The 15,039-nt window shown below is 53.9% G+C and overlaps 5 protein-coding genes across 5 annotated transcripts; 1 reads left to right on the top strand and 4 right to left on the bottom strand.

Annotated features, from left to right (window-relative positions):
- Nucleotides 1–401: 401 nt before the first annotated feature.
- Nucleotides 402–2,774, bottom strand: N0V89_006235 (uncharacterized protein; the record flags this gene model as incomplete). The annotated part of the gene is made up of 1 exon (XM_056215005.1): nucleotides 402–2,774. One exon carries the CDS (start codon nucleotides 2,772–2,774, stop codon nucleotides 402–404), a length of 2,373 nt encoding a protein of 790 aa, XP_056072272.1.
- A 4,520-nt stretch (nucleotides 2,775–7,294) lies between these two features.
- N0V89_006234 (uncharacterized protein) lies at nucleotides 7,295–8,200 on the bottom strand (the record flags this gene model as incomplete). The annotated part of the gene is made up of 3 exons (XM_056215004.1): nucleotides 7,295–7,911; nucleotides 7,965–8,052; nucleotides 8,123–8,200. The coding sequence occupies 3 exons, from the start codon at nucleotides 8,198–8,200 to the stop codon at nucleotides 7,295–7,297; spliced, it is 783 nt and encodes a 260-aa protein (XP_056072271.1).
- An 851-nt stretch (nucleotides 8,201–9,051) lies between these two features.
- Nucleotides 9,052–10,168, top strand: N0V89_006233 (uncharacterized protein; the record flags this gene model as incomplete). Its single annotated transcript, XM_056215003.1, has 3 exons — nucleotides 9,052–9,157; nucleotides 9,250–9,781; nucleotides 9,856–10,168. The coding sequence occupies 3 exons, from the start codon at nucleotides 9,052–9,054 to the stop codon at nucleotides 10,166–10,168; spliced, it is 951 nt and encodes a 316-aa protein (XP_056072270.1).
- A 711-nt stretch (nucleotides 10,169–10,879) lies between these two features.
- On the bottom strand, nucleotides 10,880–12,628 carry THR4 (threonine synthase; the record flags this gene model as incomplete). The annotated part of the gene is made up of 3 exons (XM_056215002.1): nucleotides 10,880–11,875; nucleotides 11,929–12,519; nucleotides 12,572–12,628. 3 exons carry the CDS (start codon nucleotides 12,626–12,628, stop codon nucleotides 10,880–10,882), a joined length of 1,644 nt encoding a protein of 547 aa, XP_056072269.1.
- Nucleotides 12,629–13,661: 1,033 nt separating this feature from the next.
- On the bottom strand, nucleotides 13,662–14,945 carry N0V89_006231 (uncharacterized protein; the record flags this gene model as incomplete). Its single annotated transcript, XM_056215001.1, has 2 exons — nucleotides 13,662–14,399; nucleotides 14,460–14,945. The coding sequence occupies 2 exons, from the start codon at nucleotides 14,943–14,945 to the stop codon at nucleotides 13,662–13,664; spliced, it is 1,224 nt and encodes a 407-aa protein (XP_056072268.1).
- Nucleotides 14,946–15,039: the final 94 nt, after the last annotated feature.

Genomic DNA, 15,039 nt, shown 5'->3' with positions numbered 1-15,039 from the left:
GGTTGAGGGTGTCGGGTATTGTAGTAACGACCGGTCGCAAAGCTTAGAGCTTAGGGTATGATGCATGCAGCGGACAAAAGGGACGCGCAAGACAGAGAATGGAGACACATGGAGCTTGTCGCTTGCAGTAAGCAGCGCGGGCTGAAACGCGCGTGTGTATGTACCAAGCAGGTTGAAAGAGCCAGCCAGGGTAGAAAATGTTGCATAAAACGCAGAAAAGAGTTCGGACGCCCGGCGCTCGCTAGCTATGCTCGAAGCAGATGACTGTTAGGAATAACCGTTCTTGAGACTTTTGAAGGCCAAGCGAATGCAGGAGGAACCGCCCGGTATTTGATGAACTCCGAAGGAGACAGGGAAACTGAGGAATGGATGCTTTAGATCGTTCCAGGAGCATGTGGCGTTCACTTGGAAACTCCAAGATTCAGCCAGGACATGTCCTGTCCTCCTTCTTTGCGTGTGTTGCTGCCAGGGCCCCCGGGAAACACAGTGATCTGGCTCTCCCGGCCGTCTGGTGCACCTCCCAGGCGTGGAGGCGCAGGGTAGAAGGAGTCGAAGTCATTATGCTGTTGTTGGCCAGGCTGCATATTTGCCAAGTTGCCAGCCGGGAAGACAGTATTGGTACTTTCCCGAACATCGGGTGCACCAAGCGTTGGTTGGCCAGGGTAGAATGAGCTGATCCCGCTCTTCGGGTAGAACGAGGACGCGGCATCGGGATAATACGAACTAGCACCATCACGATGATCATACACGACGCTACCCGTGTAGTTGCTGCTCGGTGGTCGCTCGTCGTGCCCGACAGGTGTCCAGCTCTCTACGGGATCCCTCAGGTAGTGATCATCGTGGCTGATGCCGGAACGTGTGCTGGCCCCTGAGTTGGCTCGCGCTAGTTCTGCCTGCATAGGCTGACCGGGTAGGTTGTCTGTCGAGTTGCCCAATGTTGGGCTTCCAGAAGTGACTTTGCTTATGCGTTGGTTCTCGAACTTGGGAATATCAAGTGGCGGAGGGGCATGCATTGGCTGGCTGTACATGCGTGAGTCGTTGTAAATGGACTGGCTGCCCGTGCTTGTACGTTCAGAGGCGAAGGTTGAGCGGTTGTCCGCAGGCATAGCAGCGAGATTGGTCGCATCGTTGTTAGCGAAGTAGCGACTCCAACCAGAGCTGCGACTCCTGTTGAGGTTGCCGACAGCCTTGGGCTGGGGCGGTATCCGGCCAGAGTTCTGCCGTATAATCCTCTCCTCGATAGGTTCTGGCTTCAAATCGAACTTCGATAGCTCGACAGGCTCAGTGTATCCAAGAGGGCTAGCCTTCTTGACCAGACCAGACGTGCTTGCATCGCTCAACATGCCGCGTTTGTGGCTGTTGGCGGCTCGGCCTCCAATGATGGCGAGCGAGCTTTGGGAGGCATTCACTTCGGAAAATTTGGGTTGATCAAAACCTGCGCCTCCTGCCTCCTTCATGAACTCAGCGCCGCGGTCAGCGAAGCTCATACGATCCTTCTCCACGTATCCGCCCTGCGCTGTCCTCCTCTTCTTCGACTTTCTCCACCTGAGGCAGAAGAGCAATAGGATGAGCAGAGCAGCGATTCCGAATATGGCGCCCAGAGTCGCACCAAGAACTGTCAGCATCCTGTCCTTGTTGTTCACTGGGGCCCCAGCCGCAGGATCAGCAGCCGCGGAAGAAGAAGCTGCAGCTGTCTCTGTCGCCGTCGATGTTGGTGATGAAGAGGTTACGGAAGATGAAGGAGACAGAACATTTTGCAGTTGGCTGCCGGTGAAGAGTTCCGTTGCGTTGATCCATGAGTTCTCTGAGGCGTCGAAGATGCTCAGGGGCTCTTCAGCATTGCCCCCTGAGAAGATAATCTTGTCAGAGTCGCTCTGAGCGGTCGAGAAGCCGCTTCGGATGAGCTTTGGTGCGAGGGTGTCGTTGTATTTGGGGAAGTCGTCAAGCGTGAATCGTTTCGAATTACCGCCAACAGTCGTGCCTTGGGCAGCAACGGACCCGCCCTTTGTGAGCAGAACGGTCCGCGTGACCTTGTTAGGTGACACACTCATGTCGAACGTCTCCAGTACCTTGCTCCCATCGTCACCTGATATCAGGGTGCATTGGGTCGTCTCCTGGCTCGTGATGGGTTCCGGAATTGCTACGCCCAGATCTTTCCATCCCTCCATAGCACCAGAAGCATCCGACATGGCGCCAAACGTGTAAATGGCCGTGTTTGAGGCTCCACCTCCCACCATGACTGCGTGAGTTGAGTCCCACTGCATTAGCATCGGTTTGACGAGGGGCGGATTGGCTCCAGCCGGCTGGCTGAGAACAGCGTAAGGGGTTTTTGTGTCGATCAAGAAGCTCTCCGACGAGAGACCGTTCGACTGAGGATCTGAGGACCCTGAGTATACGAGAATTTGTTTCGTGTCGGGGATGTAGATGGCGGCGTGGTTGGTTCGTTCCTTCGTTACCCAGGACTCCGACCGCTGCCAATCCCATTTCTTCTCCTTGAACGAGAAGTGCATAAGCCCAGGGTAGTCCCACTGTCTTACGGTCTCGTTCACTCTTCCTCCAACAACGAACATCATGTCGGTGTTTGCATCCCCGGACGATGGTGCCACAATGCATTCGGCGCCCGTCAAGGATATGTCCATGGGCAACTTCTCCCATTCCGACCCCTTCGCAAGATCCAAAGACTGGAAACCCTCGGGCGAATAGACATAGAGCGTGTTCTCGTGAATGACGGAGCAATGGTTCTCCAGCGGGTATATGGGGTCTTTGAAACTCATGGTGAAGTTGGCCGGCGCACGACAGGCGTCGGCGATAAACGAATGTGATGTAACGACGGTTACGGGGAGGGGTCACCAGAGAACAACGGATAGTGAATTATAGGTTCTTCTTCAGTTTCATGACGGAGTGATGGTGTCCAAAGGTTCAATCAATGAGCACTCAATTCCAGGTCCTCGGCGAGGACAGTGTATAATGTTGTTGTGAATAGGACGGCCTGTTCAAATGGTTGGATAGATCGATCTGTGCGCGTTTGTAAGAAAAGACACTCTTTGTTGGAGGCTCAATGGGCGCGTTGGAAAGATTGAAGCTGAGTAGGGTAGTCTAGAGCAGCTACTGGAGCTGGGACAAAGAAGAGATAAGGAAAGCGCGCAACCTACTCGAACCAGAGACAAGATGGGCACCGAGGCCTGAGACAGCGATGGCGAGACAGGGCAGGCGGTGACTGGCAGTATAGAGAGCGACGGGGCACGCTCTGTCGAAGAGGCGTGAAGAGGCACAGAAGGAGGGGAAGCAGCACAGCCCAGCGGTGTGCGGTGGTATGGAGTCGAGACTGAGGCTCTTCAGGCGCTCGTGGGCGAGGGCTGGAGGAGAGGCAGCGCGGGTGCAGTGCAGGAGGCCCGACGGGCTCGCAACACCGCTGGAGGGTCCCTAACCCTGAGCAAGGGCAGGCTGGGCGACGACTGGGGAGGATACAGAGAGGGCTAGCGCGACGGCGCGGCTTGCATGCACCCGTGCGCGGCCAGGGGCGCTGCGTGTTTCGCCCAATGGACAGTCCGGCGGCCGCTTGTGCCCCTGCAGCTCCCTTGGTTAGCCCACGAGCGGCCTGCCCAGCCGAAACACCTTCGGGACCGCAGCCACCGCGCTGTGCGAGGCCAGCTGGCCCTGATCGCGATGCTGTGCGCGCCCTCTCCCTCAGCTCACTGTGTCGTCACGCCAATCGCGGCAGCCAGCAGCCGCCTGCACATCGCACCGTCGCTCGCGCAGATCGCCATCTCGAGCGTTTGTTTAGCACACCAGCCTCGTGAAACTTGACGGCGCAGGGATCAGGCCCTGGGCGGTGACATCACGCGAGTCGAACGGCACGCTGCGCCCACAGCGGCCAAGCGGCGTCTTCGTCAGCCTGAGGTAGAGTGGAAACGGGGTCCCTTCTGGCGTGATGGGGTGCGGGAGAGGCTCTTCGCTGTCGACCGTCAATATCGCATCGTGAGTCGTGACCGCCAATATTGCATCGTGAGTCGTGACGCGCCGTCTCTCCAGCTCTTCATCTCTTCGCTGCCGCCGCTGGCTGCGCTGGTGTCGCCCGTCACACGCCCCCAACATCCACCTCTCCCATTCGCGGCTGTGGAGCCCGCATCATCTCGCTCGTGCGAACACCTGGAACCGCGCGCTCTGCACGGTGGTGGGCCTGCTAACTCCCTCTATCCGTCGTGTGAAACGGCTGGGCCCGCTCCGGACCGCATCATCATTGGAGCACCTCCGACGGAGTGCCTGACTAAGAATACACCAACTCTACATTCGATCGTCGTCTCAATGCACCTCGCGCATGCCAATTTGGGCCCAATATCGTCGCTCGCCATCTTCGCTGTCCTTTCTAGCCCATGCAAGTCTCTTTGTGCCAATCCCCGCCTTTCTCTGCTCTTCTGCAGCCACCGCTTTTGTCGCGAGGCAGCCCATTTCATCTACGCCAGCGGAAAGCGACCGGCACTCCGATGCGGACTTTGCATGCTATCGAGCTCAGCCTGATGACATGCCAAACTTGGTATCGCGGCCTTGAACGTGGCCCTCTAGATAGTACCACAATCTATCCGACTCTACCCCACTGACTTCGAACATCCAGCACTGCGGAGACGTCGTCAACCGCCAACGTCATCCCAGTCGTGGCTCCTTTGAAATGCCTGCTACTCCGGTCGCATGGCTCCCTTATATCCCGTTCGCACGTCGCTACCGAGCGGTAAGAATAGCAGTCGTCTCGCTTCTCGCTTGCATCGTGAACCCTCACCGCGTGGGTCGTTTATAGAGCACAACGATCGTGTTTCCTCGCCCACACGATCTTCATGCGAAACTTCTCTTGGTGTTTCCATGTTCTAGAACAGAACAACTGTGGGAATAAAGTGTTGTTTCAGCCATCATTCATGCCGCGTTTCTTTATGCTACACGGTTTCCCCACCACGACTACGTGTCCAAGGGCATCCTTGATGCACGTTCAATGTAGAAGATATTGAGGATTGGTCTCATGCACCGCTGTCGACGTTGGTTCGCTTACCACTTCTCTTCATTGGGCAGCTCTACACCCTTCATTGAACTTTGCAATTCTTTTCGCAAGACCTCTGCGCCAATCGCTTGAACGCGCTGAATCTCCCCGCGCCTTGTCATCAACGGCCAGTATCAACGATTACACGCAAGCGGGGCGTAGATGAGCATGCAATGCATTCTGTGCTCAAATTATAACCTGCTGCTAAAGATGCGGTCAGCGTGCGGGGAGATTCAACCGCATCAATATCAACGCGGCACTTCATGCATCCTCTTCCATTTAGTCACTACAACTACCGACGACGATAAATATATCAATGTCAGCACCAAAACAATAACAAGAACGCACCATGACATCAGTCACGAGATCTCGTTCCCCAAAAATTAATGTCCAACTATTTCTGTGCCACAATCTGTATTGGTGCGGCACGGTCTGTCCTCGAATACCCATCGCTCAAACTGACAGAAATATCCGCGCTTACTGCTTACGCGGAGTATTTTAGATCTCAAGCGTGGAACAGAAGCTAGAAGGCGGACGGGAATTCCTCTTCCGTACGCCTTACGGAGACCATCATAAGCTTGCTTAGTGCGGTCCGATGGTCGTCAGCCTCGCTGGCCAAGCGCAACGCGCATCTCGCATGTCGGACTACCCGAGACAATGTTGCGATCCTGCACACATAACATTATGAAGTTTACAGCAGCCTACCACCCTCCACATCGGTCTTCATTGTTCTACGCAATTCTCCACCTACACAACGCCTTCAACCATTTTTCGTCTTTTATCAAGCCACAGCTCATCATGGTGCTTACACCCCCCATCCAAACCCCGACCGGTAATGAGACCTTCTCCCTGGCCCTCTCTTACCAAACTCGGAGGAGTTCTTACATAACATCGCATCTCACTCCCTATCGGTCCGCTTGCATCTCACGCCCTACCCGTCCGCGCACCTCCCTTTTCTGAAAGGCCCCCAGTGTAGAAACGCAGCAGCCACTCCGACGGTGATTGGGCTTCAGACCCTTCGGAGTAGTCCTCCGCTGGTACCTCACGCTCATGCTCACGCTCACCCATCCGCCATTGTATTCACTGCCCATTTGTTCCATTTCCTCTCTACCTACCTCATGCCCAAGCGCGCAAATCCGGGGTTCGGGAATCCTTCACGATGTCGAAGAAATCCTCCACCTATTATCTTTGCGTATTGTTTTACATTTCCGAATTGTAGCACAAGGTGAAGATTGGTGGTGTGGGAGGAGCTGCATCCGCTCGTGGTCGCATCTGTGGCTATGATATTCACCACACGTGAAGATCGATACGTTGACGAGGTCATACACATGTTCTATGCGTAGCCGTAGAACACGCTTGTTGTCGGCTGTCAACACCTGTCAACGCTCTGCGGAAGCTGCACCACTGTTCCTAGAAAGGAAGGAAGCTCGTTAAGAACAGTGATAATCATGTCCCGAAGCTAAGCTTGATTGAGAAGGTTCCATACCATAGGTACCAATTTCTGAAGCACACCTCCGCTTCGTTCACACCTTGTCTCTGTTTCCACCTTGTGAATTCGGAAAAGGCCTAGCGAGTCCGGATAGGCGGCCGTGTGTGCTTGGCATCCAGCAATTGTTTTGCGTGATCCGTTGCTGCCAGGATGGTACATCCATGGATGTATTCTCCGAACGCGTGCATATACGAATAGAATTAAGGCAGTCGAGTTTCGAATACTGCCGAGGCTTGTGTAGCGATTACACGGAAGACTTAAGCATTTTGATACTGCGTTTAGTGGTGGGAACGCGGAGTGTCGTGTGCTTGTCTGGTGTGGGAATTTGAGGGTGTGGTGTGGTGCAAGAGTAGGCGTATAGCGGATAGAAGTCGCAACTTGTCAGCCTTCACAAGCCTCCTCCGTCCTATAGTAGGAGCTTGCAATGAAACGTCTGTTCTCTTGGCTTTGTTGCTGCTGCTTTGTTCTACTGGGTCGATTCAGGTAAAATACAGCTTTACATCATTGGCACGCAACGCTCTCGACACCACCCACCCACCATATTCGTCAGATGTTTCAAGAAAGTCTAGCCCCATTGAACTTGAGTGGCTTGAACCTCTCATATAGTATAGTCTTGTGATGTTCTGACCCGTTTACGTTATGACGTGAATTTTCGATGCATCTGATGTGCGGCCTTGCTTCCCACAACTACGCTCGCCTCCACGATGACATGCAGACTATAAGAATACGCCCTGATATCCACAGGGTTGTAGTAGTTCAAACGCCCATCAACTTTCTCATCACGAACTGGCCACCTTCAACGTCTGACTAAAATACTCCGTAATCGCCCCCCTATCATTCGCAATGCTAATAAAATCAAACCCTCTCTGCGCACAATCTTTGGCATCTTCCGGACTCGTACAATAGATCCCAACCTTCTTCCCCGCCGTATGCGCCGCCTCTTTGATATTCTCAATCGCATCTTTCAGCTCCTGATGCATCTCCCCCAGAATCGGCCGCCCGATGTTATTCCCCAGATCAAACGGCCCGATCAACAAACAGTCCACGCCATCCACCGCCGCAATCTCGCTAACCTGCTTCAACGCCTCTTTCGTCTCGATCTGCACGATCGTGATGAGCGCTCCGTTTGCGTTCTGCAAGTAGGTGGGAAGGTCCTCGTTGTTGAAGGTTTGCGTGGAGAAGGGTGAGCCGAAGCCGCGGGTGCCTTGGGGCGGGAATTTTGCGGATGATACGAGTTCTTGGGCGTCGTAGACGGTGTAGATGAGGGGAACGACGATGCCGTGGGCGCCGGCGTCGAGGGCGCGCTTTACGTAGTGGGGCTCGTTGGCGGGGATGCGGACCAGGGGGGAGACTTTGGAAGAGGCGATTGCGTTGATGGCTTCGTGCATTTGGCCATCTTGGTGAGTTTAGTTCAGGTGGTTGGGATGGAGGTGGAGGGGAGAGACTGACCGTCGATATTGCCGTGCTCACAGTCGACGCAGATCCAATCTACGCCTGAACGAGCAATTGCACGAGAGTGATTTGTGCCAGGAAGCATCTGGTCCAAATTTAGGGTTCGTTATATAATACAAGAATCATCTCAATGGAACTCAACAAGACGTTCCTACCTGCCATGCGCCAAACGTTGGTCCTCCCTTCTTGAAGGCCTGGAATATCCTACTCGCTTGCTGCAAAGGATTCGACATGTTTGTTGTTGAGGAGAAAGGTCTGTTGTACAAGCCCAGGGTTTGACACTGGAGTGTTGTTCTGAGGATAGGGAAGCCTCGTCGCATAACATGCGCCATTATCATGTGTTCCTAGGTATGTACCCCTCTCTACCCCAACATCATTGATGAACCAAGGTTGACGCTACCCCACACTTTACTTCGCGCTACACTGTGCCTGAACTGTGCAACAGTTCACGCTGACTCGACTTCGTCCAGCAGCTTCTTCACTTGCGTCTCATCGAAGCGGTGCATAAGTTTGGCGGAGGAGGCAGAGGTTTGGTTGCTTTTGTCGACGTGTATCTTATCACTTAGTTCTTGTTGATTACCAATTGATGTATCATGGGGCATATACCACCGGAGTGTCAAACTCATAAATACCCTTCCACTTTTCCTGCCCTGGGCCCATCACATTGATCTCCTCGTAGTCGAAGCTGCGCTCTTTCCGAACATTTTGTACTACTGTCTTTGCGGTGTCACAGAGTGAGCAAGGGCTTCGCGTGAAAAAGGTGATGCGGCTTTGCAACAACCGGGACGACGCTCGAAACATGTTCAAGAAGATAAAACCGTATGCGATGCTGCACCGAGCAAGACCGATGGTATGCGAATACCAATTTGGAGGATAAGAGCTCCCTCACCGCCTAGCTTCAAGCTCCGTTTCTGCCGACGCTAGGACCCTATGACATCCCGCTACTCCACGACTTCCAGAATATTCCAGACAGACGAAAGCGCAAGAAACACAGCTCAGGTGTTTGCGTTTCTGTGTAGCTTATTTTTCACTCGTTCTCTTTCGCTCGTAAGTCTAGCATTGTCTTCCGAATCGAAGCGCAGTCATGGCGAAAAAGTGCGTTCACAAAGGCTGCGGCAAGACGTACGAGGATGAGAACGAAGAGTGCGTCTACCACCCCGGTCCGCCCGTCTTCCACGAGGGTCAGAAAGGTAAATAACCCCCAATTCTGTCTTCCACAGCTCTAGAAACCCAATTATCCTCCCTTGAAGCACAAAATACTAAAACATAGCTATCTTGCCAGGCTGGAAATGCTGTAAACCCCGCGTCCTCACCTTCGACGAGTTCCTCGCAATCCCACCATGCACAACGGGTACACACTCAGACGTAGACGACACTCCCGCGCCAAAACCTGCACAAGCACCCGACATCCCTTCAGACACGCCCGTCTCGCTCGGCAGCCTCAAAGAATCACTCCCCGCACCCGTACCCCGCGTTCCCACCTCGCAGTCCGCAACACCGCGACCTGCTGCCTCACCCAAACCGCCGGAGGAGTCAGAAGATGACGACCCGAGCTTAGAAGTCAAGCAGGGAATGACATGTAGGAGGCGGGGCTGCGGACAAAAGTACGAGGGCGGCGACCGGGAAGGAGAGAGCTGTGTGCATCATCCCGGCGCGCCGATATTCCACGAGGGAAGCAAAGGGTGGAGTTGCTGCAAGAGGCGGGTGCTAGAGTTCGACCAGTTCATGAACATTGAGGGGTGCAAGACGAAGAACAGGCACCTGTTCGTCGGGAGCGGGAAAAAGGGTGGGGAGGAGAAGGTCGAGACGGTGAGGTATGTGTATCTAGGATATAATAGTACTCCTGCTGAGTACCTTGTTGGTGGGCTCCATCGCTGACAGAACACAGGCATGACTTCTATCAGACTGGCACTTCGGTAATCGCCTCGCTCTACCTCAAAAAGATCGACAAGGAGTCTGCGAAAGTCGTCTTCCACCCCAACCACGTCGACCTCGATCTCCGCACTTCAGACAGCAAGCGCTACGCAACCGAATTCCCTCTCTTCGGCACAATCAAGCCCGAAGAAAGCAAACACAGGATCCTGGGCACGAAGCTGGAGTTGACGCTGGTGAAGGCGGACGGCGCGGCGTGGCCGGTCTTGCGATCAGACGACAAACTTACAGGCGAGATGATACAAGTGGGTAGGGCGGGCCGTGTATAGAACGCGGTTTGTCTTTTGAGTGTTCTTGAAGAGGCTCAGGAACGGCGTGGATGGGTTGAAATGGGCTTACGACGGAGACGAAGACCAAGACGATGATGACGACGACGATGACTGCATTAACAGGGACAGCATGGCTAGTTGCTGTTAGAAGGCGTATTTGGAGCGGAGGTAATACAGCGGAGCATTAGTGTGTACATGTGGGTACATAGGGCCATGCAGGCCATGACCAGTCATGGTATCAAAATTATTCTTCACCCGTATTTGAAGATGGGAGTGGTGTGCTGTATCGATCTGTTTCTATGTAAGATTCAAGTGTCGTTCTCTGTCACACTATTCCAAAATCTTCGAAGCGAAGTGATTCTTATATGTGCGAATAAATACTAAAGAAGAAACAATTGTGTGCATCACTGGTAAACCGGTGCGAAGTGTGATCTGCTACCAGGAATCTAAAGGAGGAAGAAGTATTCTTCTTGTTCTTAGAACATATTTCTACCACCAATTTTGTCAGAAAAGCTCGCACCTTTTATGCATGTTTGAAATATATAGACAATAAATCTCACTGACAGCAAAACCTGCACATTTAACATGTGTGCACATACTGTTAAGCAGATAACAATAAAGTCTATGTTTCATTGCTTCTAAACCAGACCGAGCCATCGAATTGACGCCCGAGATCTGTTTACTATGTCTCGTCTAGCGCATGGCGTCTGTCTACCGCCCTGCCTTATCTGCAGCTTGCAGTTCAGCTTCTACCTCCGCGATGACCACCTTCCTCACACCCTCCCAGCCGTCCGACTTCTTGACGTGGCTCACTCTCCTCGGCTTGTCTTCCAGCCCCTTGAACTCCTCTGGCAAGACCTTCTCCAAGAAATACGCCTTGTCATCTGGCAACGCCTGCTCAACCGCGTTATTGAACTTGGCAGGATGCGCAGTCGAAAGCGAGATGTGGTGCGTCGAAGGCGGGCCCGCAACCTCCGTGTCGCGCAGCGACGCCGCAATGCCGATGGCGGAGTGCGGGTCCAGGACGTAGCCCTTGGACGCAGGCGCGGAGTAGATCTGCTTGATAGTTGCGATGGTCTCCTCGTCGCTCACGCGGTACGAAGAAAAGTCTTCCTGTGCGGCGGCCAGGATCTGCTTGTCGACGCCGAAGCCACCCTTGGACTTCAAGTCGTTGAGCCAGTTCTTCACATGGTCACCGGCCTGCGCGCGGCGCTGGGACACCGCATCTGCGGACGTGCTGTATACCTCGTAGGCTAGGAACCAGAGCAAGCGCTCGAAGTTGGACGATACGAGGATGTCCATGGCGGGACTCAGCGTCTCTTTTACGCCGCTCTCGTGCGCCTTGACGCCGTCTTCTGGCAGGCCGCCTTCCGCTGCCTTGCCGTACACCGGGTGCTTCTCGTACTTGCCGGACGACCAGAAGCGGTGCAGGATGTCGTTCTCGTTGGTGGCAATGACTAGCTTCTCTGCGGGCAGGCCCATGCGCTTTGCGAAGTAGCCCGCGAGGATATCACCGAAGTTGCCCGTCGGGACGACGAAGCGGACCTTGGAGGCGGGGAGGAAGGACTGTTGCCGGATGAGGTTGAAATACGAGTAGAAGTAGTAGGTGATTTGGGCGAGGATGCGCGCCCAGTTGATGGAGTTCACAGCTGCGAGCTTGTGCGTCTTATTGATTTCCGGGTCCGCGAAGAGGGCTTTAACAAAGTCCTGATGGGGTGTTAGCTGCAGCTTAAGTGCTGTGAGGACCATGCACGGCTTACCTGGCAGTCGTCGAACGTGCCGTCTACGGCCAAGTTGTGCACGTTGGCGTCCAAGACGGTCGTCATTTGCGCTTCCTGGATCGCGCTGACCTTGCCGTGCGGATGCATGATGAAGACCGAGACATCCTTCTTTCCCCTCAAGCCATAGATGGCTGCAGATCCAGTGTCTCCGCTGGTTGCGCCGATGACTGTCAAGTGTTCCCTATCGCGCCCGCTCTTGCCCTCATTCTTGCGGATAAGGAAGTATTCGAACAGGTTGCCCAAGAATTGCAGCGCAACATCCTTGAACGCAAACGTAGGCCCGTGGAACAGCTCCAGCAAATGTATGTTCTTCTCTTTATCGAGCGTGACGGTTGGGGCGACGTCCTTCGTGCGGAAAGTAGCATAGCTGCGGTGGATGATGTCTTTCAGGTCGGCGGAGGGGATCTCGGAGGGTGAGATGTAGAGAGAGAAGATCTCGTATGCGAGGTCCTCGAAGGATAGATTATGCCATTTCGTGGCCCAGTCGCTGGGAAGGACCGGGATCTCTTCTGGGATGAATAGGCCTCCGTCAGAGGCGAGGCCCTTGAGCACGACTTCCTCGAAGGAGAACTGGCTGGTCAGTGGGGCCGGACATGAAGGCGTGTATGCGGGTATGGCTCACATCATAGGACCCTCCACGGGTACTCAGGTAGCGCTGGGACGCGGTATGTGTGGGCATTGCGGCGGTCTTTTGAGGTCAGAGAATCAATTGCAATGCGAAAAAGACAGGAAGCCCCACAAACACCAATGATGTGATGCGTGTTGTGGTTTACAAAGTACAGACCCCGCGGGGGTTCAAGGTCGGACCGTTGTCGCATCTGACTCCAAAAATTTATTGGTAGACTCAGCAACAACGCTTTTGTTTCCGAACGCCCTTGTAAGCAAGCTCATTGAAATTCGGCCATCGAGATGAGCAACTAGACTCGAAGCTGGTTTCCAGAGACACGACTTGGTCTTTACTTCGACACATCGCACTCTGCGTGTCGATGCACTTTGTGAACGGTGACTGCCCCGCGGCTGCCCTGCCTGCCCCGCCAGCCGTTCCTGCGTCCCTCGCCGGCGAAATCGGCCACCCTCGGCAGGCGCGCGGACCGCCAAGCGCAAAACTTCTACGCGCTAAATCACATGACATGCTAAGCGAACGGTCCCTGCGCGCTCCCAGCGCTGTATAAAAAGCCCGCTGCCCTCGGGCTCTCTTTCTTTCATTATGTCGACTTTACTTCATAGAATCATTTCTATAGTAAACGTCCTCTTCTGAGCTTCTCACAGAAGCCACAGAATCGCAACCCTGGCTGATGAGTATCAGCCTCGATGTCCCGGAGTGAGGCCTTATTGCGTGTGCTTCGGCGTGCGTGGCGATGATCTTCAGCCAACTGGATGTCGGGCTTCGGCCGGTCTGGAAGGCAGGACGTTGAGTGCAATCTGACAGGTTTTTTCTTTGTTTTTCGTTGACTGCTCTGGCGCTGCCGGGCTTTCGAAGATGAACCACATTTTTTTTAATTTTTTTTTTAATATATATACAAGTGTCTGATTAGTCTAATTTTTCGTATAACCGATTTGCTTGGGATTTTCATGCGAGTTTCTAATCTACGGTATGCGGTGTACAGCTCTGCAAAATGGTTATTCGTCTCCAAACTTACACCAATGATGCGTATATATCCAACAAGCCAATGTTTTTACCTGGGTATGGTATTATCCCAGCCTCTTTTCACTCAACACCATCCGTACTTCTCGTTGCCTATCCAGTCGATGGACTCGGCCACAGGGCCGTCATGCTGGGGATACCACTTCAAGCTTGCTATACTTTCCATGTCCCTGTTGATCAGCTTCGCGCTAGGATCGAGCATCTGAGCTGCGGCCAAGGTCGCAGAAGACGGATTCCACGCCTCAACATGCTCCATCTTCCACTCCTCTGCCTGCTGCTGGGCAGCGTAGAAAAGCGCCGCGATCGCTGCGTCATGGGAGTGGTCGCTCGAGGCATTGTCGGCGTGGCTTGTCCCGCTGCCTTCCCAGCTTGAATGACCCTGATCTTCTACTACTATCCTCAAAATGTGCAGCGTGTTGCCCTTCGCCTGTGTAGCATCTGGGTTGTACCACATGCGCGTCCAGTAGCACCACACACGCTTGCCTTTCTCGGTACCTACGATGGCACCCTTCACCCTCGGCGCCTTTCCGTGCAGCTCGCCCCCAACGAATTCCTCGCGAGCATGGTGCCACTTGATGTTTGCAACATTGGGTACAAGCGCTACAGCGGTGTGGCTGCCTTTGGGTCGGCTCTGCAGGCTTTTGCGAATAAGCTCTTCGTCGATTTTGCACAGCTCCGCCAGGTCTTCTTCGTGGAGCGGCCGCGCCGTGGGCAGGCTTCCGGAATCTTTCACTTTCGACGTGCTGCCCGGTAGAGAGACGTGTGACGACCGGAAGACTTCCCAGCCAAAGCCGGAGTAGAATTTCTGGACTAATTAGTCTACGCCGACGCCAGTGCAGATCCACAGCGCTGAAGCCGGACTCACCTTCCCAATATCGGAGAATAGCACCGAGAACATGCAGTCTGTGTTCTCATCTATTTGGTACGTCCTTAATGCCTCGCCGAGCTCCTGCATCATCCGCTGAGCGTACTTCCTTCCTCGCAAATGCGGCGCGCAAAATACGCTCCCGATGCCATGGCATATCGTCTCTTTTACTTCACCATCCTGCCAAACAAGCGCTTTCTTGCGATAAGTTTCACAACTTGCGAGTGGCAGCCGTGCCGATGACGCAGGGTCCAGGGGATTATTCTTTGCAGATTCATCGACCAAAACCCAATAGGATATTCCTCCATCTTTTGTCTGATCTTGCTGGGATAGAATATCTTCTCGGCGAAGGTAGGCTTCTTGGGAAAGGGCACCTCGCCATTCTGCACCATTAAGGTTGAATTGGATGAGCTTCTCTTCCTGGGTCGGATGGACGAGTGCGAGATCCGGGGAGGAGCCATGAGGCAAATCGGGGAGGGAGCCCATTGTTCTATTCTCTAGGTTCGCGCCGTGATGATGATACGTACTGCTGTAGCTTTTCTAACTCTCGTGGGCCGCATTCGGTTTGAATAATAAAGTG

The sequence above is a fragment of the Didymosphaeria variabile genome (assembly GCF_027946475.1).
Source record: "Didymosphaeria variabile strain IMI 356815 chromosome Unknown scaffold_4, whole genome shotgun sequence".
NCBI lineage: Eukaryota > Fungi > Ascomycota > Dothideomycetes > Pleosporales > Didymosphaeriaceae > Didymosphaeria > Didymosphaeria variabile.
This window is presented reverse-complemented; position numbering and strand designations above follow the sequence as displayed.